The sequence below is a fragment of the Tachypleus tridentatus genome, chromosome 2 (assembly GCF_004210375.1).
Source record: "Tachypleus tridentatus isolate NWPU-2018 chromosome 2, ASM421037v1, whole genome shotgun sequence".
Classification (NCBI taxonomy): Eukaryota; Metazoa; Arthropoda; class Merostomata; order Xiphosura; family Limulidae; genus Tachypleus; species Tachypleus tridentatus.
The window spans coordinates 136,751,911-136,775,959 of record NC_134826.1 but is presented as its reverse complement, the minus strand read 5'-3'; the positions used below and the strand labels follow the sequence as shown (position 1 = coordinate 136,775,959).

Sequence of the window (24,049 nt, the reverse complement as noted above, 5' to 3'; positions counted from 1 at the left end):
CAACTAGTCATGTAAGATGCAGTACGATACAGAAACTAGTCATGTGGAGTACAGTATGATAAAATAGTCATATTGTGTAGAGTATGATAAACAAACTCGTTATGTAGATTACAGTATGACAACTAGTCATGTAAGATGCAGTACGATACAGAAACTAGTCATGTGGAGTGCAGTTTGATAAAATAGTCATATTGTGTAGAGTATGATAAACAAACTCGTTATGTAGATTACAGGTTGACAACTAGTCATGTAAGATGCAGTACGATACAGAAACTAGTCATGTGGAGTACAGTATGATAAATTCGTGATGAAGGGTCATGTGATATTAGCTTTTCACCAACCAAGTTTTCTGTTTTCAAAACAAGATCTGATTTTCTACAACCATTAAAGTTTTTTATTATTATATGCATCTTGGGCTTTAACTTGTTTTAAATTAAGTGAACAACTATCCTAACATAATTAAGATATGAAACGATTATACACAGTTTTGAGACTATTAATTTCTGTTTGAAATACCCCAGAGGTAAAGCAAGAGTAGGCCCAACGTGCACTTATTACCAGGAAATGTAAACCAGCATAACACATTGACTGATGATGTGGAGTAGAATACGATACATAAACTCGTCATTGCTCTGTTGATTTCGCTATACTACAAACTAGTGACTACCAACAAGTTTAGGCTACACCATCTATGTCAACACAATGAAAGGCTTTAGCTTTTCTTTATGTAGCACAACTCTAAAAAACAATATACAACTGTGGACCTAATTCTTATCTTTATGTTATCATGTATCTTGATTTATTCCTATTCAGTTTCAAGAAAACAGCAAGCGTCTAAATTATCAACGCTTCTATACTATGCTCTCATAAAACTTTGTAACATTCAAGTCTTTGTATTAATTAACTATAAAACCTATATTATTACATGCGTAATACAATATATATATATACCTTAACGTTTCAGGGACCTTTTTATCTTCTTAAGCACTACGGTATTATAGTTTTAATTTTTGAAAGATTTACCAAACCTTTTTGTTATATCCATATTTTTATCATTATGAATATACACAGTACATATCAGTTACTACTACAGTTTTTCAAGTTAAGAGAAATGTAAATTTAACAGCTTAACGACGTTAATAATAAATGTTAAATATTAAGTAAATATTTTAAAAAAAAAGACTAAAATCGTTAACAATATACAAATAGGTATTTGACTTTTCTTCACTAACTTTAAATTATTTGGGAATGTATTTACAGAGACTAAATTATTTATACTGTACTTTTTGTTCTGATAAAATTACCGTACAGGAAGGGAAGACTTACCCATTTATTGTGGTCGAGTCGGCATCAGGACCAATAAACTTCCAGCTTGCCATATCCAGTTACAATCATTTAAACTTAGCTGTTAAATAACAAGTATATGTTTAGTAATAGCAAACAAAAGAAGCGATAGCCACAAAAGAAAACAATAAGCTCCAATTCCTTCAACCAACCATAGAATTATTTGACTTCGGCTGTTCAGTGTTACCAACACCGCACGTATCACTAACGCTTCACGCAACAGTTGACAATTTTAGGTAGTAAAGCCTCAAAAAGTTTTCAGAAGAGTTTAAAAGTGAAAATATCGTACCTAACTCACAATATTAGCAGTAAACAATGATATTAACATTTTAAATTAATAGCTGAAATATTTATCTAATTTATTAAAAGAAAATCACCGCATATTTAACGCTGCAATCACTTGCCATAATCATACACTTGGGGTTAGAGCAGTCAGACGTTCCGTTTTAGTGAAAACAGCGCTCTCTACTAAGCGTTTAATACACCCATAAAAATTTCAAAGATAATACATTTTTCTTATTTCAGTGACGATGAAAATGAGCATACATTTTATAATATTCATAAACCATTTAAAATCAATAAATGATTAATAAACACAGACTTATTCGTTATATAAATGAACCTGATACGTTATTTGATAATGAAAAAATGAAAATGACAAAGAAATTTAAAATATCACTTTGTATTTGATGAATCATTTTGTTAATATTTTCTGAATTAGTATAATTTTTCAATTTGTTTTTTATCTAACTGAAAGACTAATTCCAAATGTCAAACATGTTTGTAACTTATCACGAAACAAAAAGTAAGTAAAGATGAAATTTTATTGAAAAAGTCATTATTTAAGCGTTAGTGTATACATACGTGTACCTTTTTGTTCAACTTTTAACCTTAGTGTCACCTATTGAACGCTTTTTAACATATCTGAAAAATCCATTTGAAGACTTCATGGAATGTAACTATGAAATAATTTCATTTTAAAGTTTTATACTGCATTAATGATTCGAAACTTTCTAACACGGGTATTGTTCCCCGGATTCTCTCCATTATAATACAAGCGTAGGTAAATGTCTGAGAAACTTCAGTTTTGTTTAAACACATAACTGTTATATACGTTCCTAAGTTGGAACTTACAGACTAGAGGGAAGGTAGCCAGTGACCAACACTTTTCGTTAACTCTTAAGCTACTGTCGTTTGACACAAATATTAAGATTTCATCATCACTTTTATATTGCACCTACATCTCTAGTGTGGCGCGCATTTTTGAAATAATGGTCTTGAACTAATAAGCCCTTAGGTTCACAATACAAGCTTACGAAATGTATCTTGACCATGCCCAGCCTGTTCTTAATGTTTCAAGGATCACATAAAAGTAATGTTTACAACAAAAAAATTACCTTCTTTATGAAATTTGATAACTCACAGTTGTGATTAAACAAGTAACATTACTTAATATTGTTCAGATATCAAAAGCACTTAGATTTTAATTGTACTCACAATACCTAAAGTATAACAATCATTGATTTTATAAAATCGTAAAAAAAAACTCACGTCACAAGTATGTCTGAAATTGAAATTCACCATAAAACAAGTTGTTAGTTTTATATTTTTTAATTAAAAAAGACCCTTCGTTAAAACCATTACTTCTAACCAATTTACAGACGATTAAATACAGGGTTAAATTCCTGAGGTGGAAAGAGCAAAGATAACAATTGTGTAAATCTCTGCTAAAACAAACAAACAAACAAACTAACATCTTTTAAAATCGTACATAGGGGTATGAATACTAGCTTTTACGTTAAAGTTCGAACCTGGACTATCAGTTGAAACACTTCTATAAGCTTATAATAGTGATGAAAGTACCAGTTTAAACACTACATATCCACTATAAGGTATAATACTAAAGGTGACATCAGTTTAAGCGTTACGTTTCTACTGTATGCTTGCAGTAATGATGAAAGTAAATACGTATATTAGCTACATCTTCCATGTATAGACGCTAACTTTATCCTATCTTTTCCCATGTACTCAAGAAAATTGGCTCTTGGTTATCTGTTCTTTAGAAATCCGAACTTTACAGAAGAAAATTATCAATTTAATTACAAATAATTTAAATAAATCATTACAGAATTAAGATTTTAAAACAATCAAATATTTTTATTTTTAGCTATGTTTAGGAATGGATTGATTAAATTCACAATTTCTGAATTCAATTTCAAGGTTAATGTGAACCGTTTTAATTTTTTATACTTGTAATGATTTATGTTTCAACCAATTAGTATTATAACTTTGCTATTATTTGACGTTATTTCATTTCGTTTCGGCCTGGCATGGCCAAGCGTGTTGAGGCGTGCGACTCGTAATCTGAGGGTCGCGAGTTCGCATCCCCGTCGCGCCAAACATGCTCGCCCTTTCAGCCGTAGGGGCGTTATAATGTTCGGTCAATCCCAATATTTGTTGGTAAAAGAATAGCCCAAAAGTTGGCGGTGAGCGGTGATGACTAGCTACCTTCCCTCTAGTCTTACACTGCTCAATTAGGGACAGCTAGCACAGATAGCCCTCGAGTAGCTTTGTGCGAAATTCAAAAAACGAACAAACAATTCATTTCGTTTTAAAGTTTGATTTCAGAAAACTTCCTATCCTCAAATTCTAGTGGTTAAGAAAATATATTTTAATTTTCAAAATACTGATTTTATTGTCCCTTATAATTTATTACGAGTAATGTTAACAAGTACTTTAATGTTAAGTTACTAAAAATAGTTTTTAATCTGTGTACTGTTTTAGAAAACAGATGGCACTACTATACCAGCATTGATAACACGAGCCTGTGAATTTAAACTTCATGAAAGTTGTTTTAGTTTTAATGACGAATTTTCCACAATCCAGCTACGCAGATTTTGAAAATAATATTCAATTTTCTCCATCATGTAAGGATTTCTTTACAAACCTGGAAGTGAACACTTACTTGGGTCAAATCTTTATTTCGTATACTACAGTGAACATTTTTAATTGTTATATTTGCTAACAAAAAGTATTCACAAACTGCAGAAAAGGGAAGATCACTGAAGTCAAACGAATATACGTTATCAATTATCTTGATCTGTTTGTACGTAATCTATATCTCTTAGTCTCAAAACTACATGTTTTGGACTTTCATTTATGTATTGCGTTTTGACCTTTTGTGAATAACCTCTAGGTGACGGAGAAAAGTGGATATTTTCGAATTCTGGGAACAGGATTTAATTTAGAGCATTTAAATATTTCAAGACAATAAAAACATCGCAGGCTGGTGTGATTGTTATTGTTTCTTGTTTAGCGCAAAACTAGAATATGGGCTATCTGCACTCATCTCATCACGGAGAATCTAGCCAGGGATTTCAGCGTTACAAGTCTGGACAGTTGCCGCTGACCCGAAGGTGGACTTGTTAGGTATGGTACAGATCAAAGACATGGAAATGAGTAAAATAAATTCTTGTGTATTTGAGAAACATGTAAAGCAGTCTACAATATTAAAAGGGAATACGTGTGTACGACTGCCATAGTTCCAAAAGGAAAGAACCTAGGAGCTTGAAATTTCTCATTCACACTAAGTTGCAATAAATTTTTAAAATGTACAATACACTTAGTAGTGTTTATAACAATGAAACAGAGTATGATATCAAATATTTGATATTTTATATTTGATAGTAGAACCTCCGTAGTTCTATTCGTCAATTACTTATCTTTACTTGTTAGTAGGTTCCTTGTACTCCCCCTGGAAGGAATCACACCCGATTATTCTTTTGTGCTAAGCCACAGCTTTACCAAACGAGATAAAAAATAATCAGCAAGTTACATGTTATTAACTTAAACTATAATATTTTTATCACAAACAAGGAAGATTGTTAGGCCTGATTTCGTAATCGTGGGTCTACCACCAATTGAAAGCCATCTTTATTTGTAGTAATCCAACTTTTCATGTCCAGTGATCAAACTTATATAAAAACAATGTTGCATGCCAAACAAAACGCTGTGCCAGGTGAGCTAAAGGGTTACTATAATATTTTTTTTATCACAAACAAGAAAGATTGTTAGGCCTAATTTCATAATCGTGGGTCTACCACCAATTGAAAGCCATCTTTATTTGTAGTAATCCATCTTTTCATGTCCAGTGATCAAACTTATATAAAAAAAATATTGCATGCCAAACAAAACGCTCTGCCAGGTGAGCTAAAGGGTTAACTCCTAAACTACTCCTTGTTAGGCACTTTATGCTCAATCCACTTGCTCTCCATTCACGGGGTCTTAAATTTAATATTAATGTTGTGAATGCAAGTTTCTCGGCGATATTAAACGTTTTAATATATTCCTTGGCGTAGATATAATCTCCAATAACTTGTGTGTGTCAAACATGTGTTTCACCATGTGTGCTAAAAGGATTAACCCTCTAGCTATTGGCAAGTCAACTACCACTTAAGGGGATATTTAGAAGGGGATAAAAGACTTTTGAAATGACGAAGGAGAAAACAATATTCGAAGTTTTGTTGTATGCAGATATACATATTTTCAAATATTTAGTCTCTGTCTGTAGGATTTACGCAAAGCAACAACTGATTTCTAAGGCTAACCTACACTCGTTATCCTTAAACTAATAAAAAGAAAACTATTTAACTATGGAACAGTTAATATTTCAATATTATTTATTATATTATATATTTCATTATACGTGGAGTCAACAAATAAAATCCGTTCCTTGTTGAGGTTTAGAAATCAAACAAAATTAAATAATCATAACTTTCAAGGGCCCGGCGTGGCCAAGCGTGTTAAGGCGTTCGACTCGTAATGTGAGGGTCGCGGGTTCGAATTCCGGTCGCACCAAATATGGTCGCCCTTTCAGCGGTGGGGGCGTTATAATGTGACCGTCAATCCCACTATTCGTTGGTAAAAGAGTAGCCCAAGACTTGGCGGTGGGTAGTGATGACTAGCTGCCTTCCCTCTAGTTTTACACTGCTAAATTAGGGACGGTTAGCGCAGATAGCCCTCAAGTAGCTTTGCGCGAAATTCAAAAACAAACTTAACTTTCAACAATTTTCTGCGCGTCGGCATTTCGAACATTCTAAATGAACACGCTTGTTCTTTCAGTCATGGAGGCGTTATTACGAGACGATCAATTCAACTTTTCTTTTGTAAAAAATAAGTATGCCAAGAGTTGGAATTGAGTAGTGTTGATTAACTGCCTTCCATTTATCCTATCACTTCTAAATCAGAAAAAGGCTATCGCAGATATTCTTCGAATAGCTTTGTGTGAAATTCAACAACAAACAAGTTCTATATTTTCAAATAAGCCAAGTTTACCAGAACTCCAATGCTTCTTTTAATTAAACGTACTGTGCAAGTTAAACTTAGAAATTATTTTGGGTTTCCACGATCCGTAATTAAGTGATTACGAAAATTATATTACCAAAAATCATTATTGAATACTGGATCTTCAATGGATTGTTTTATGAGAGGAAGACGACTCAAAAATAGATTTGGCATTTTATTTGTGATACATAAAGTATTCAAAAATGATCAGTAACTTACCATACTTTTTAATATTTAACGAAATTTACTAAAATACATTTTTTTTTCATGAAGTAAAACAGCATCTGAAGTTTTAAGTAACAGCTGAAAGCACTAAACGTAAACAATGTCAGAACGTTAAAACAGTAGCTTTATGCACTAAGCCTAAAATATGTCTGAACGTTAAAAAGAGTAGCCTTATGCACTAAGCCTAAACACTACATCAACGATATAACAGTAATCTTGGCCCGGCACGGTCAGGTGGTTAAGGCACTCGACTCGAAATCCGAGGGTCGCGGGTTTGAATCCCCGTTACACAAATCATGATCACCCTTTCAGCCGTGAGGACGTTATAATGTGATGGTCAATCCCATTATTCGTTGGTAAAAGAGTAGTCCAAGAGTTTGCGGCGGGTGGTAATGACTAGCTGCCTTCTTTCTAGTCTTACACTGCTAAATTATGGACGGCTAGAGCAGATAGCCCTCGTGTAGTTTGCGCGAAATTAAAAAAACAAAACACAAACAAACCGTAACATTATGCATGAAGCTAAACAATGCCTGAAGGATAAGAGAGTTGTCACATGTACTAAGCCTAAACCAACACTAAAATAATAGCTTGAGGCACCAAAAGTAAATAATTTCTGAACGCTATAACAGTAGTTTTATACACTATACCTATACAGTAACCGAAGACTAAAAGATTAACTTTATGCATTAAGCCTAAGCATTGCCTTAACGTTCGGTTATATAATAGTAGGCACGCCAAGACTAGACATGTGTGAACGATGAAACGGTAATGTTACGCATAATGTCTGAATGAAGAGTTGCCTTATGTAATGAGCCTAAACCATATCTGAACACTAAAACAATGCTGATACACCAAGACTTAACAATGTCTGGATACTGAAACAGTAATTAGACACATTAAGTCTAAACTGTGTTTGAATGCTACAACAATAGCTTTACGCACTAAACCTGAAAAATGTCTGAACACACTGTCTTATACACTAAGCCTAAACATCTCTGAACACTCAAATAATACTAGTTTGCCACACCAAGACAAAAGAAAGTGTGAACGCCCAAAACAGTAGTTTAATCCATTAAGTTTAAACAATGTATGAATGCAAAAACTGTACCCTTATGTATTAAAATTAAATAATTCAGAGTGTAAAAACAGTAGCCTTATGACTAAACTTAAACAATGTATGAACGCTAAAACATTAGTTTTACAAATTAAATTTAAAGTGTCTGTACACTGAAACAGTAACCTAATACACAAAGCCTAACATTATATACAATGTAAGTGATAAAATATAGTTTGAAACATTTAGAAAGTGAGCAGAATATTTTCTGTTCTTTCGTCTCAGATATATTCCAGCTTAAAAATAAACAAGTAAAAAATAAACTCCAATAATTATTTGCAAGTACGAAAAAACGGTGAACAAAAACATTGTGATACAGAACTACAGAAAACATTTTAGATTTATAAGGAGAAACGATGTACAATATGTTAATCTGGCACGATACTTTACATAATATGAACAGTTCTTAAAGCACATGTTCTATGAAAGGTTGTTTAGAACTAAGCTTATACCAAAACAATAGTACGTAATGGCCATCCTTATTCAGCTCTGCCTACGCCAAGGAGGGACAGGGAAGTTATCAAGAGAAGTTGATTGCACCACGCTTGCGTGAATAACTAGTGGTCAATCACACACAAAACCGTAGGCTGCCTGGGTTGATTAAAATGTAGATCCATTAAAGTTTCTCTTTCCACTGTTTGCACTTTTAATATTAGTCAGACATAAAACTGTGCTAGACAAAAATCACTGAGCATTGGATATCTAACAATGAAGTAATATCACCAAGTAATGCACAATTTAACGATACCTAATTCATTAGACTTCCGTCAGACTGTATATACGTTTTTGTAAGGTTTTCCTTATAGCAAAGCCACAACAGGCTGTCTGCTGTGTCCGCCGAGAAAAATCGAACCCCTGATTTTAGCGTTGGAATTTTTTAGACTTATCGTTATCCTAGCGGGGGACATTTCATATTGTATGTTGACGTTTCTTGGCCCGCCATGGCCAGGTGGATAAGGCGCTTCACTCGTAATCTGAGGATCGCGGGTTCGAATCCTAGTCTCACCAAACATGAGTAAAAGAGTAGCTCAAAAGCTAGCGGTGGGTGGTGATGACTAACTGCCTTCCCTCTAGTCTTGCATTGCTAAACTAGGGACGGCCAGCGCAGATAGCCCTCGAGTAGCTTTGCGAAAAATTTAAAACAAACCAAATCTACTGCTCTAAGGAAAATCGTAAAGCCACTTGTACTGGATATGTCAAAGGAAAAGGAATTTTCAATTTTAATGGTGTTTTTTTTTTTTTTTTGGAATTTCGCGCAAAGCTAAACGAGGGATATCTGCGCTAGCCATCCTAATTTTACCAACAAATAGTGTGATTGACCATAACATTATAATGCCCTCACGACTGAAAGGGCGAGCATGTTTGGTGGGACGGAGGTTCGAATTCGCGCCCCTCGGATTAGGAGTCGAGTGCCTTAACCACCTCGCCATGCCGAGCGTGGGGTGAGGGGCTATATCACAGCTATGTAAGGATCCGTATATCGTGTTCATAATTTTTAACTACGTATTAGAGAGAAGGCAGACAGTAAACAGCACCTACCGCCACGTGGGCTTTGCTTAACTCTTTTAAATAATTATAATGAGATTGACTGTCATTTTTATAACGCGCCACCAGTTTTTTTTCTTGTTTTGTTTGTTTGTAGTTAAGCACAAAGCTACACAATGGCCTGACTGTGCTCTGCTCAACAATGGTATCGAAACCCGGTTTTTAGCGTTGTAAGTCCGCAGACATGTTGGTGTGCCACAGGGTAGGAGGTCACAGTTGAAAGTGGTGAACGTATAGAAAGAAGTGTTTGTTCGAAACTTTGCCCAACACATAATAACCGTTAGGCTACGCCTGACAACACTGGTTGTGTGTTTTTTTAACAGATTATTTTATTTGTCATTTATAAATATAGAATTGAAATCTTTAACGATTACATGCATTTCATAATTACCAAAAAGAAACAACTAATAATTGAATCCATGAAGCGTGTAATTTAGTTACTTCTCAGGCTATATTTTTTTTAGATAAATTTCAGTCATTTTCCAACGCCACGTTTTGTTAATGCTTGACTTAGTCTCGCATACCACGGCTGCAAGACGTAAGATATAATACCTTCTACTTGTAGACATAAATTTGAAACAGTTTAATATCTAAGGTAAAACTGTATAACATTACTTACAGTACAAAGACTTAATGAGATATTTTCCCGTATCGTTAGCTGTTTTTAGCTGTAGTCATTACAACGGTTTAATTAATATTCTTCAATTTATTTTTGAGGCGTTCCAAAGTGACGTCATTTTGGTGTTATTAACCGGAAGCAGAACCGTCGCTAGGTGCTGACATACAGGGCCCACGCCCCAAATCCCTTCTTGGTGTCTCGAAAAAAGCAAAATATAAAACCATGATTTATATCATACTTAAACGTCGAAAATTCCAGCACCTATGGGCTCGAGCCCTGAAATTTTTGAGCACCTAGCAACACCTATTACTGGCAGTGATGCAATAGCTAAGCCTTCAATGCTACTTACCGAAAGTAACTCTAAGTAGTGTATTTTAGTGTGAGAGACCAGAAGTAATTATATCAGAAAGGCACATTGATTTTCTTATGAAACTACTGATAATCAACTATTAGGCTAAAGCGATGACAAACTATTTCCGGTGATAAAAAGTCACATTGATTTTCTTATGAAACTATTGATAATCAACTATTAGGCTAAAGCGATGACAAACTATTTCCGGTGATAAAAAGTCACATTGATTTTCTTATGAAACTACTGATAATCAACGATTAAACCAAAGCGATGACAAACTATTACCGGTGATAAAGTGCTGTTTGTTGAACTGAGTGAAAAAGAATTAAACTACAGATCATATTCTAGTTATATAACCATTTTATCCCCCAAGGAGACAGCGTTAATTCTACAGATTTAAAACGCTAAAATCCGGGTTTTTCTGCAGTGGACACAGTGGTTAGTCTAATGTTGCATTCTTCTGAAATTAACAATCGTTTTATCTTTCACTGAGCGTTTTTTTTAACATTCTTAGTGGTGGGGCATTTCTCCCCTTGAGCTTTCTTTTCTGACTTCCCACTGAAGGAAACTTTTTCATTTTTCTACAGTAGCCTAATATGTTTTGATGTAACATTTGTAAAACTGTAATTGAGTGAACTTTCAACTATAATTCCATTACAGACTGTAAGTAAGTTGTCAATATTTATAACTAGGTGTTGTGTTCTATATTGATATATATATATATATATATATGTTCTATATTGATATATATATATATGTTCTATATTGATATGTATATATATGTGTTCTATATTGATATATATATGTTCTATATTGATATATATATGTGTTCTATATTGATATATATATGTGTTCTATATTGATATATATATATCTTCTATATTGATATATATATGTGTTCTATATTGATATATATATATATGTTCTATATTGATATATATATGTGTTCTATATTGATATATATATATATATGTTCTATATTGATATATATATGTGTTCTATATTGATATATATATATATATATGTTCTATATTGATATATATATATATGTTCTATATTGATATATATATATATGTTCTATATTGATATATATATGTGTTCTATATTGATATATATATATGTTCTATATTGATATGTATATATATGTGTTCTATATTGATATATATATGTGTTCTATATTGATATATATATATATGTTCTATATTGATATATATATGTGTTCTATATTGATATATATATATGTTCTATATTGATATATATATGTGTTCTATATTGATATATATATGTGTTCTATATTGATATATATATATATATGTTCTATATTGATATATATATGTGTTCTATATTGATATGTATATATGTTCTATATTGATATGTATATATATGTGTTCTATATTGATATATATATGTGTTCTATATTGATATATATATATATATGTTCTATATTGATATATATATGTGTTCTATATTGATATATATATATGTTCTATATTGATATATATATGTGTTCTATATTGATATATATATGTGTTCTATATTGATATATATATGTGTTCTATATTGATATATATATATATATGTTCTATATTGATATATATATGTGTTCTATATTGATATATATATGTGTTCTATATTGATATATATATGTGTTCTATATTGATATATATATATATATGTTCTATAAGTTGAACGCTAAAAACTGATAGACGATTAAATTTTGGATATTAAATATATATTAATTATGTGTAAACATTTAAGTTCAGAGTTGTACTGCAGCATTATAATATCTGTATCGTAACATGTTTGTCAAATCCCCTGGTACCAAAATGTAAGTGCTAGAAAAGAATCAATTTCATCTTTATAGTGTGGCTGTGTTGACGGTGACAAGTTCAATTCCATCTTTACAGAGTTGCTATATTAGCAGTGACAAATCAGTCCGTGATAATTTCAACCTGTAACAGCTGTTGAGTACTTCAGATGTTTCTTGAAATAAAATAGATATTTTCCTCTAAATAAAAAACATAAGTACGTGAAAACGAATTTCAAATTCAATAAAAGTAATACTCCTAGTGTTTAACTGAATTTTTATTGTCAGAATAAGCAGTGTTCTAAACTTAAATAAAGTATTGATTTCATTAGTATTTCTACGAAGACATAAATGTCTTCGTCGGTAAAAAGTCAGCTTGTAAGCGGTGTGAGACTAGCCAAGAATAGACAGCTACCTAGCTTAAAAGAAATATAACAATATCAACACAGAATGAATTTGTTTATCGTGAACCTAGATCATCGATAAAATATTCGGTTTTACACCGGATAAAAGACTCAGTATAGTTTGCAGGTTTGTAAGGCTATTGTATATAAACAATCATTCGCAATAACTATTTGTAATAACCGTTATTATAAATTGTATTATTGTTTGCATATTAAAATATATTTATTTTAACAAAAAAAATTGTGTGTATCAATTTGTTGGAAAATTTTATAAAGTTGATACATATTGACATTCTAAATTCAAATTAAATTTGTGGATATTTGAAATCGTAATATGTTAACATACGTAACATAAAAAATCACAGGCTCGTCCGAAATAAATCATAATGCGTTACAATACGTTCTCATATCTGAACACAACCTTTGCAGACTGTCTTGCTTCCCGGTGACACAGCAGTATGTCTGTGGACTCAAACTACTATAAACGGGGTTTCAATATTCATGGTGGGCAGAACACAGACAGCCCATTGTATAGCTTTGTGCTTAATTCTAAACAAACAAACAAGCATACCGTCTTATTTTCTTATTTCTCTAGCATATGAGAGTTCGAACAAACGAGGTTTCTCTTATGGTAAGATGAGTCCTTGAGAAATCTGGTGGTTGGAAAGTGTGCAACTGGTGATGGCAAAATACTCACTTTTATGATGCTGGTGAAAAACACAGTTTGTGTGCAGATAAAAGTCATAACATATGATGAAATATTTCTTGTTTATCCCAGATGCACTTACTGTTTTCATTTTGTTTACCAACTCCGATTTATCGTGGGAACTCAGAGGTGCCATTTTAGATTTGACCTAATTCGTTAAAATAATCGGAGGACAAAAGAAGAAATGCTTTTTTTTTTTTTTTTGAATTGGGCCTGGCATGGCCTAGCGCGTTAAGGCGTGCGCTTCGTAATCTGAGGGTCGCGGGTTCGCGCCCGAGTTGTGCCAAACATGCTCGCCCTCCCAGCCGTGGGGGCGTTATAATGTGACGGTCAATCCCACTATTCGTTGGTAAAAGAGTAGCCCAAGAGTTGGCGGTGGGTGGTGATGACTAGCTGCCTTCCCTCTAGTCTTACACTGCTAAATTAGGGACGGCTAGCACAGATAGCCCTCGAGTAGCTTTGTGCGAAATTCCACAAAAACAACTTTTTTTGAAACAATCATGCGAAGGTCTAAAGGCAATAAAAGTTTAATAACAGTTTCATCTCCCATAACATGAACAAATCGAAGTGCAAGGAATTTGGTAATTGCAGCTTTTTCGAAAGCAAAAAAAATTAAAATGCTGCGAATGTGAAATTTAATTAAACTAAAGTAGGTATATCAAAGGAAGGTTTAGAATTGTCGGAGGGAAATGCAATAAAACAGTCTGTTAAAAATGAGGATTCCAGAATAATTAAAGGTATGTGATGTTAGTTTCGAAAGTATACAATTTTCAAAATAAAACCAGCTTGGTGAAATACATAGAAAGTACCATCGAAAGAATGCAATGTAAAACAACCATATTGTTAAAACATACAGAAAATACGACTAAAAGAATGAGATTTGAAAACAAAACAAAACAGCTTGGTATAATATTTAGAAAAAAATGAAATAATGCGATTTGAAAACAACCGGATTAGTGAAATGTATATAGACCCGGCATGGCCAAGCGTGTTAAGGCGTGCGACTCGTAATCTGGGGGTCGCGGGTTCGCATCCTCGTCCCGCCAAACATGCTCGCCCTTTCAGCCGTGGGGACGTTTTAAGTGACGGTAAATCCCACTATTCGTTGGTAAAAGAGTAGCCCAAGAGTTGGCGGTGGGTGGTGATGGCTAGCTGCCTTCCCTCTAGTCTTACACTGCTAAATTAGGGACGGCTAGCACAGATAGCCCTCGAGTAGCTTTGTGCGAAATTCAAAAACAAACAAATGTATATAAAATACAACTGAAAGAATGTGATATAAAACGAACAGATCGATAAAAGATCTAGAAAATATCAGTGTGTGTTTGCTTATTTTTTGAATTTTGCGCATAGCTACTCCAGGGCTATCTGCGCCGGTCGACCCTAAGTTAGTGGTGTTAGACTAGAGAGAAGGCAGTTAGTCATCATCACCCACCGCCAACTCTTGGGCCACTATTTTACCAACGAATAGTGGTATTGACCGTAACATTATAACAACCTCACGGCTGAAAGAACGAGCATGTTTGGTGCGATGGGGAATCGAACTCGCGACCCTCAGATTACGAGTTGAACGCTTTAACCCATCTGGCCATGCCAGGCCTAAATATCAGTGTAAGAACGATAAGAAGCTAAATACGTATGTTTGTGGATAAACACATTTATTTACTAATATGAAAACTAACGTCATTACAAACCTGGCAAGTAGCGAAGATCTTGAAGTCCCCACTGTTAATAAACAAATTTGTGGATTTTGACTGGTCACTACTCATTATTGAGTATTATATGGCTTTACTTTCTGTTATTCTATAAATTTAAGAATAGATGAAGTGAAAATATCCATGTTTGATAACAGCAACTTTACAATTTGATATCCATGTGATGTTTTCCTGAAGTGATTCCATTTTATCAAAGATTTAAAAAACCAACAACTTGAAATACTGAATCCGGTGTGATATTCAGCAAGGTTCATGTATTTCACTCAGCACAGTAATGCGCATGCTCATTGATTTTATAATGTTCTTAAACCAGGTAACTTACGTTTTCGGCTAACATGTTTATAGTCTTAAAGTGATACATTTTTTCTTCATTTTCAATACGCTCCTTGTAAATCTAACCGGCATTTCAATGCGTTTTCAAGAGCTTTTTGCGAAACAGAAAATGCAACTTTAAAGAGAGAGAGATGCTATCCTGCGTTTGAAATAACACAGGAACAGTTTAAGAAAGTATAAGAGTTGGGCCTGTCAACGTTGTTCATAGTAATAAATGTGAAACTTTGAAAACAATTTAAAATTTATTCAGGTCGACGTTCCACGAGCAGCTAACATTTTTGACGTAAAATCACCAAGAAAAGCGGGTTTTGTTATTCAAATTTCATGAACACTGAGTTTTATATGAAGGTGCTGGTATTAGAAAGGCACATTTATCAAGTTTAATGTGGCTTTTTTCTTTTGTTTGTAGAGCGTTGTATACGACCATGAATGATAATCTTCACTGGCTGGAAGGAAGCATTATACACGTTGTCTCTGCAGACTTCACTTCGTCATGCAATTCAATTAATATATTCGTTAATCATGCGGTTTTGATGACAGTGTGTTCATAAACCATCACATTGTTTGAAAGGATGACTGGAATAATGTATGACTTATGACACCATAACTTGTGAGTCAGGTCATTAACGTATGAGATTGTTCTAAAACACTATCGAGGAACAATTATTATCACCATCCGAACAATGTGATGGAAGAATGGGTAGAATAATATATGACTTATGACATCATAACTTATTGTCAGTATTTTAAAAATATGATGGTAGAATGACTGGAATAGTGTGCTGTTTATGACGCCATAACATCGTATGGAATTCGTGTTTCAAAAATTTTTGAGATAAAATTATCACTGGTACTATTTGAACAATATAATGGAAGAGATACCACAATAATATGTGGATTACCACACCAAAACTCGTCACGTTATGAGTGCATGGACTTGTTCTAAAACTCCGTTGAGAAACAGTTATTGTTGTCATCATCTGAACAATATCGTACATAATGGATTTTATTAAGACTAGTGCTTGTTTATGATTTCACGGATATTTTATGGTAGATTTCGTTAGCAATAGAGATGGTCTATGATTACAACTATATTTTATAATGGATTTAATAGGACTAGAGTTTGTTTACGACTTTAGGGATGTTTTATAGTAAATTTCATAAGGACTACAGCTTGTTTATGATTTTAGAAATGTTTTATAGTGCATTTTATCAGGACTAGAGCTTGTTTATGATTTTAGGAATGTTTCATAGTGCATTTCATCAGGACTAGAGCTTGTTTGTGATTTTAGGAATGTTCCATAGTGCATTTCATTAGGACTAGGGCTTGTTTATGATTTCAAGGATATTTTATGAGATAAGTTAAAGTTTATGTTTATCACCACTGAGTAAAAGATTTTTAATGCAATGATTTGGAAGACGACATTCTCACATATTCACCTGTTCTGCTAACTGCATAATCTAGCCTTTTATTATTGTTTTATTCATCAGTACCTCTAATTACATATTCTAGCCTTTTATTATTGTTTTATTCATCAGTACCTCTAATTACATATTCTAGCCTTTTATTATTGTTTTATTCATCAGTACCTCTAATTACATATTCTAGCCTTTTATTATTGTTTTATTCATCAGTACCTCTAATTACATATTCTAGCCTTTTATTATTGTTTTATTCATCAGTACCTCTAACTGCATGCTCTAGCCTTTTATTATTGTTTTATTCATCAGTACCTCTAATTACATATTCTAGCCTTTTATTATTGCTTTATTCATCAGTACCCTTCACTGCATATTCTAGCCTTTTATTATTGTTTTATTCATCAGTATCTCTAACTGCATGCTCTAGCCTTTTATTATTGTTTTATTCATCAGTACCTCTAACTGCATATTCTAGCCTTTTATTATTGTTTTATTCATCAGTACTCCTAACTAAATATTCTAGCTTTTTATTATTGTTTTATACCTCTAGCTATAATGTCTAGCCTTTTATTATTATTTTATTCATCTGTACCCCTAATTACATGTTTTAGCCATTTATTATTGTTTTATTCATCTGTACCACAAATTACATGTTTTAGCCTTTTATTATTGTTTTATTCATCTGTACCTCAAATTACTTGTTTTAGCCTTTTATTATTGTTTTATTCATCAGTACCTCTCACTGCATGTTCTAGCCTTTTATTATTGTTCCATTCATTACTACCCCTAACTGAATGTTCTAGCCTTTTATTATTGTTCCATTCATAAGTACCTGTAAGTACATGTTCCTGCCTTTTATTATTGTTGTATTCATCAGTACCCCGAACTGGAGATACTTTTCTCTACATACTGATTTATTTCTCCCACTACCCACAACTGGACATTCTAGTTACTGGTTTATATCCCCAAATGTTTTATTAGTTAGAATCCCTAGCTGTCTATTTTTATTTCAACTTACTACTTTTTTCTTAAATACCTCTATTTGGGGCCTGGCATAATTTGGTGGCTAAGGCGCTTGACTTACAACTTGAGGGTTGCAGATTTGAACTTTGTCTCGGAACATGCTTGCCCTATTAGCCTTGAGGAGTTATATAAAATTATGGTCAGTCCCACTATTTGTTGATAAAAGAGCGCTTCACGAATTGGCGATGAGTGATGTTTTCTAACTGCCTTTATTCTGGCCTATCATTAGTAAATTAGGGACGGCTACCATTGATAGCTCTAGTGTAGCTAAAACAAATAAAACTTTCACTGATTATTATTGTTTCTCCTTACTGTTTTGTTCACGTGTACTCCTACAGGACAATTTCTTTAACTACTGTTCTTTTCCTAGGTGCCACTAACTGGGTATTCTTGTCGTCACTTACTGTCCTGATAAATAGCTTAGCACAGATACATAACTCAGCGAAAAATTCGGACCAATCCTGATAAATAACTCAGCACAAGATAAACACTTATCCTGATAAATAGCTCAGCACTGATACAGACCAAACCTGAAAAATAACTCGGTAGAAGATACGGATCAATCCTGATAAATACCTCAGCACGAGATACGATTAAACTTGATAAATAACTCAGCACAGATATGGAGTAATCCTCATAAAAGACATAGCACAGATACACTTCAAGCCTAATAAAGAACTCAACCCAGATACGTACTTATTGCCGATAAAGAACTCAGCACAGATACGGACAAGTCCTGATAAATAACTTAGCACAGACTCTAAAACTTCGTTATAAAAACCTAGAAAAAAGGGCACTCGGTAGGAAACCAATAAGCAACCTGTATACTACACCAGTTTATCAGTGATTCTACCGAAACAATAAACAAACTGTATACTACACCATTTTATCAGTTATTCTACCAAAACTTTAAACAAACTGTATACCACACTATTTTATCAGTTATTCTACCAAAACAATAAACAAACTGGATGCGACAACAGTTTATCAGTTATTCTACCGAAACAATAAACAAACTGTACACTACACCAGTTTATCAGTTATTTTACCGAAACAATAAACAAACTGTACACTACACCAGTTTATCAGTGATTCTACCGAAACAATAAACAAACTGTACACTACACCAGTTTATCAGTCATTCTACCGAAACAATAAACAAACTGTACACTACACCAGTTTATTAGTCATTCTACCAAAACAATAAACAAACTGTACACTACACCAGTTTATCAGTTATTCTACCGAAACAATAAACAAACTGTATACTTCACCAGCTTATCAGTTATATTTACCGAAACAATAAACAAACTGTATACTACACCAGTTTATCAGTTATATTTACCGAAACAATAAACAAACTGTTTATTACACCAGTTTATCAGTTATTCTACCAAAACAATAAACAAACTGTACACTACACCAGTTTATCAGTTATTCTACCAAAACTTTAAACAAACTGTATACTACACCAGTTTATCAGTTATTCTACCGAAACAATAAACAAACTGTACACTACACCAGTTTATCAGTTATTCTACCAAAACAATAAACAAACTGTACACTACACCAGTTTATCAGTTATTCTACCGAAACAATAAACAAACTGTACACTACACCAGTTTATCAGTTATTCTACCGAAACAATAAACAAACTGTACACTACACCAGTTTATCAGTTATTCTACCGAAACAATAAACAAACTGTACACTACACCAGTTTATCAGTTATTCTACCAAAACAATAAACAAACTGTATACTACACCAGTTTATCAGTTATTTTACCGAAACTTTAAACAAACTGTGTATACACCGGTTTATCAGTTATTTTACCGAAACAATAAACAAACTGTGTACTACACCGGTTTATCAGTTATTTTACCGAAACAATAAACAAATTGTACACTGCACCGGTTTGTAGGCTATTCTACTGAAACTTTAAACAATCTGTATACTACACCATTTTATAAGGTATTCTACCGAAACAATAAACAAACTGTGTACTACACCGGTTTATCAGTTATTTTACCGAAACAATAAACAAATTGTACACTGCACCGGTTTGTAGGCTATTCTACTGAAACTTTAAACAAACTGTATACTACACCATTTTATAAGGTATTCTACCGAAACAATAAACAAACTGTACACTACACCAGTTTATAAGCTATTCTACTGAAACTTTAAATCACTTTCATTTTACAATTGAACCCTATCATTTATGATTTTCAAATCTCACCCAAACTAAGCTATTATCTTCATTAACTAGAATTATCATCTCGAACTGCGAAATTGGAAATACGAAATCTTATCCTGTAGCTTATGTTGGAACCAAGCAATAGCGTGAGATGTCGGAGAGGAACGAGCACTCCGATTGGTTGGTTCGTGTACTTACGTGCAACACTGTTGCCTTGTGTTCCACTACGTCTAACATCGAGCATTAGACTTTCTCCGGCAAACCGATATAAAGTAGGATCCTCTCTATAAAATCCATCCTTTTGTGTCGAAATCAATGTCAACGATACCTCTTCCTCCAGGCTGTTCTGTAAGTTAAAATATATGTCAATTTTTACACAAGTAAACTTGACCTCATACTTAATTTGAGTGGATGTATCTATTAAACATCTATGTTGGCCAAAACTAATGAATTTTGTTGATAACTTCAATAACAAATATTTTCTAATTATCACACGTATTTACACCTATTTTTTGAAAAGAAGCCAAGAGATTTTATTTTGTGAGGAAGACAAATAGCTGGAAAGAAGCAAGTTGGAGAACATATGCCGAGCTCCAATGTGATGCCACTGTTTTACACACGTAGTTAAAATAGAAAAACTACGAAAATGTCTGTTCTTTTTTCACATATCAGTAGGATATTGACATCCTTGAGTTTCTGACTTGCTAAGAGATCATTGAAGAGAAGCCACATCGGGTCGTTTTCAGTCACTCCCATGTCTGTTCTTCGTCAGCTGCAGGAAGAACATTTACTGGCACAACGGTTCCGTCGTCACACACTGGCGAACGTTCTACGGTAAGTTAAATTGTAGATTAATTAGCCTTTTTACTTGTGGCCACGATAGCTTCGCTGTTCGGGTGCAACTTTCACTTTAAAAATTAAGAGGCGAAATTGAACTGAGAGCTAGTTGTGTAGAAACCTGTAACTTGAATAAAAACTACACGAAAACTCGTACGCTCGAGGCTGCTTCGAGACATAACATACAAACTGTGGGCTCTATTGTGTTTAATAAAGTACAGAATCTGGCATATATTATGTTCAATAAGATATGGAATGTTGGTTCTACTGTGTTCAGTACAATGCAGAATCTGGGCTTCATCTTTTATATAACACACACGTGTTTATAGAGTGTGATAACGCAAACTTTCGACTGTATTGTGTGTTTGCAATAACATATAACTTCTATTTACAAGAGTGTGTTTATAATAACATATATGTTCTGGGTTCTAGAGTCTATTTATAACAGCATGCAGGTTTTAGGCTCAAAAGTGTATTTATAATAACATATGGATTATGGATTATGAAGGGTGTTTATAATAATGCATAGGCTCTACGTCCTGGAGTATTTTTTAATGATTTATAGGTTCTGGGTTCCATAATGTGTTTATAATGGCATATAGGTTCTGGATTATAAAGTGTGTTTATAATAGCTTATACAGGAATTGAACAAAAAAGGCCTCCCTTAAAAACGTTGTTAATTTGTTATATCTTTTATCAGATTACAGAAAAAAATATGTAAAATTACATGTTTTTAGAACGCACTCGACGAGATATATTCAATTATAATCTGATATTCTAATTTTAACACCGAATTTCGTAAACACCTGAACTTATAAGAAACGGCCAACCAGAAGCCAATCAGTTAACTAGAAATGTATTAGATGTGAAATTTAATCACCTATTAACCTATAAAATATCTCGAGAAAATTGATAGAAATTGTGTTGTTGGTTATTTTTTTTTTAAGCGCAAATGTACACCATGGGTTACTCGCACGCTTTACAACTGGGGAAATAGAACCTTAAGTTTTAGCGTTCTATGTTAAGGAAGATTTGCTTCACAATTTGTAATACTTCCTGTTCGGTGGAACAGAAACAAAATAAACGAACGGGGTCACAACTCGTGCTTCTGTCCATTCATTTTGCGTTTATTTTTCTGCCATAGTGCAGTTAGTTTTATGTGGTAATTTCCAGCTTGTTTCATTTATGTGAAATTTCATTCTTTTTTCCTTACTTGACAAACAATTGTAAGTCCATTTCTATATTTTATCTCCTCTAAACACGGTATCAACCAGATGTAATGATCTGTTCTTTTCTATTGAAGCCTGACACACAGATTGCTTTTCGATCAAGAAGTATTTCGTACAGACCATAACGTCAGAGAAATATTTATTTCAATGCTTGACGTAGATCGATTTGTTATGAAAGTTAAAAGTATATCCTTCTACTTGTAAGCTTCTCGTGTTGTAGAAATCAATCGAGTCAAAGTCTTATCATTTTCAGTCCCCTGTGTCTGGAGAACTATTCAACACATTTTCAATACATTTGCTACTTCCCTCTCTCCGTCTCTATCATCCTAACTTTCAGTATATTTATTGACCTTCCACATGCATTGAAATCTTCTTACATAAATACACCAGTATATATTTTCCAGTCTTCCTATAGTCCCAGTCTGATATATTTTAGATTCATGTCAATTTACTTAACTAGTTAGTGGTTTAACAGATGCATGTCATCTTCTGCATGCTTTCTATACTACAACTCCACATCTTTACTGTATTTATTTCTACCCTGTATCTACCTATTTCTGACTTCAGATCTTTTTACCCATTACCTCCATGTGTTTCAGCCAACATTTCCTTCCCTATTTATCTTCCACCATTCTGACCTTTGTTTCTTCCCGTGTTTCTCTACAGTTTAAAATTTCTTCATCTAATTATTTTAATTCCTGTGTGTTTTCTTTTTTACTCGTACTTTTACTACTATGTGGATTTTCCCGTTTTGAACACTTGGCTGTAGTTTTAACCCACATTTTTTTACGTTTGTCCGTAACTGTTGATTCCTGTTTTGATCTATAAATCTGTTTACATTTCTCAATAGTTTCCGTTTTTTCCACATTCCCCATTTCGCGCTTCTGTACTCCTGTCACCTTGTCTTCTACATTTTTCGTCTTGTCTTTCTAAATATTTATTCAGCCCTACATGTTTATTCATCTTTCTATTTTATCTCTCTCTCTCTCTCTCTATATATATATATATATAAACACGACTTGGTTAAAATAAATAAATACCCTTTTATTTTATACCCACTGTTAAATAACAGCTAAAATTGTTACAGTGTTACACATATTTATTGTAACGCGTTAAGCATATTTTAAAATGTCTCATTTAAACGAATAATTGCTACTGAGAGTGAGGTACTTTTATATATCCCACGTTCCCTATCTAGTTCTGACATTAACCTTTATTAAAGTTTTCTGCTTTTTTAGAACTTAGTCAATACAGAAAGAAGGCTTCAAAGGCCTGCATATTTTAAAACAAATGACAAGTGTATATTGTATATACTGTTGTTAATAATATACATGCCACAGTTTCAACAGTACAGGAAATCCAGCACGAAGTTTGGTATTCTGCTAAAACAAGCAAGTGAGAGAGAATTTGTAAGGCCTAATAATTGTGAACTAAATGATAGGCGGCGCACGAGCCTTCTGTTTATGTAGTCTACTATATTACGTGGGGGTGGGAGGTTACTGATAGGAAGAATCACTTAGTGCATATACCATCAATAATTCTTTCTCTCCACATGCACTATACTATTTTTGAGTTGTGAGAAAAATGTTCTGTGACGGCAAGTTTATCTGAAAAGTTAAGCCTTCCTAACCCTGTTAAACGCGCTGTGAAGGAGAGTTTATTTGAAAAGTTAAGCCTTCCCTACCCTGTTAAACGCGCTGTGCAGGAGAGTTTATTTGAAAAGTTAAGCCTTCCCTACCCTGTTAAACGCGCTGTTAAGGAGAGTTTATTTGAAAAGTTAAGCCTTCCCTACCCTGTTAAACGCGCTGTGAAGGGAAGTTTATTTGAAAAGTTAAG

The 24,049-nt window shown here is 33.4% G+C and overlaps 2 protein-coding genes across 2 annotated transcripts in view; one reads left to right on the top strand and one right to left on the bottom strand.

Moving 5' to 3' along the window:
• LOC143245208 (polypyrimidine tract-binding protein 1-like) overlaps nt 1-1,784 on the bottom strand; it is a 118,415-nt gene extending 116,631 nt beyond the window's left edge. Inside the window, exon 1 of the mRNA XM_076491274.1 lies at nt 1,327-1,784. Within this exon, the coding sequence (XP_076347389.1) occupies nt 1,327-1,379 (53 nt within the window). The 5' untranslated portion in view covers nt 1,380-1,784. The remainder of the gene's footprint in view (nt 1-1,326) is intronic.
• Nucleotides 1,785-20,402: 18,618 nt separating this feature from the next.
• Nucleotides 20,403-24,049, top strand: part of LOC143245203 (3',5'-cyclic-AMP phosphodiesterase 4B-like) — a 168,820-nt gene continuing 165,173 nt past the window's right edge. The window contains exon 1 of the mRNA XM_076491261.1: nt 20,403-20,981. Within this exon, the coding sequence (XP_076347376.1) occupies nt 20,902-20,981 (80 nt within the window). The 5' untranslated portion in view covers nt 20,403-20,901. The remainder of the gene's footprint in view (nt 20,982-24,049) is intronic.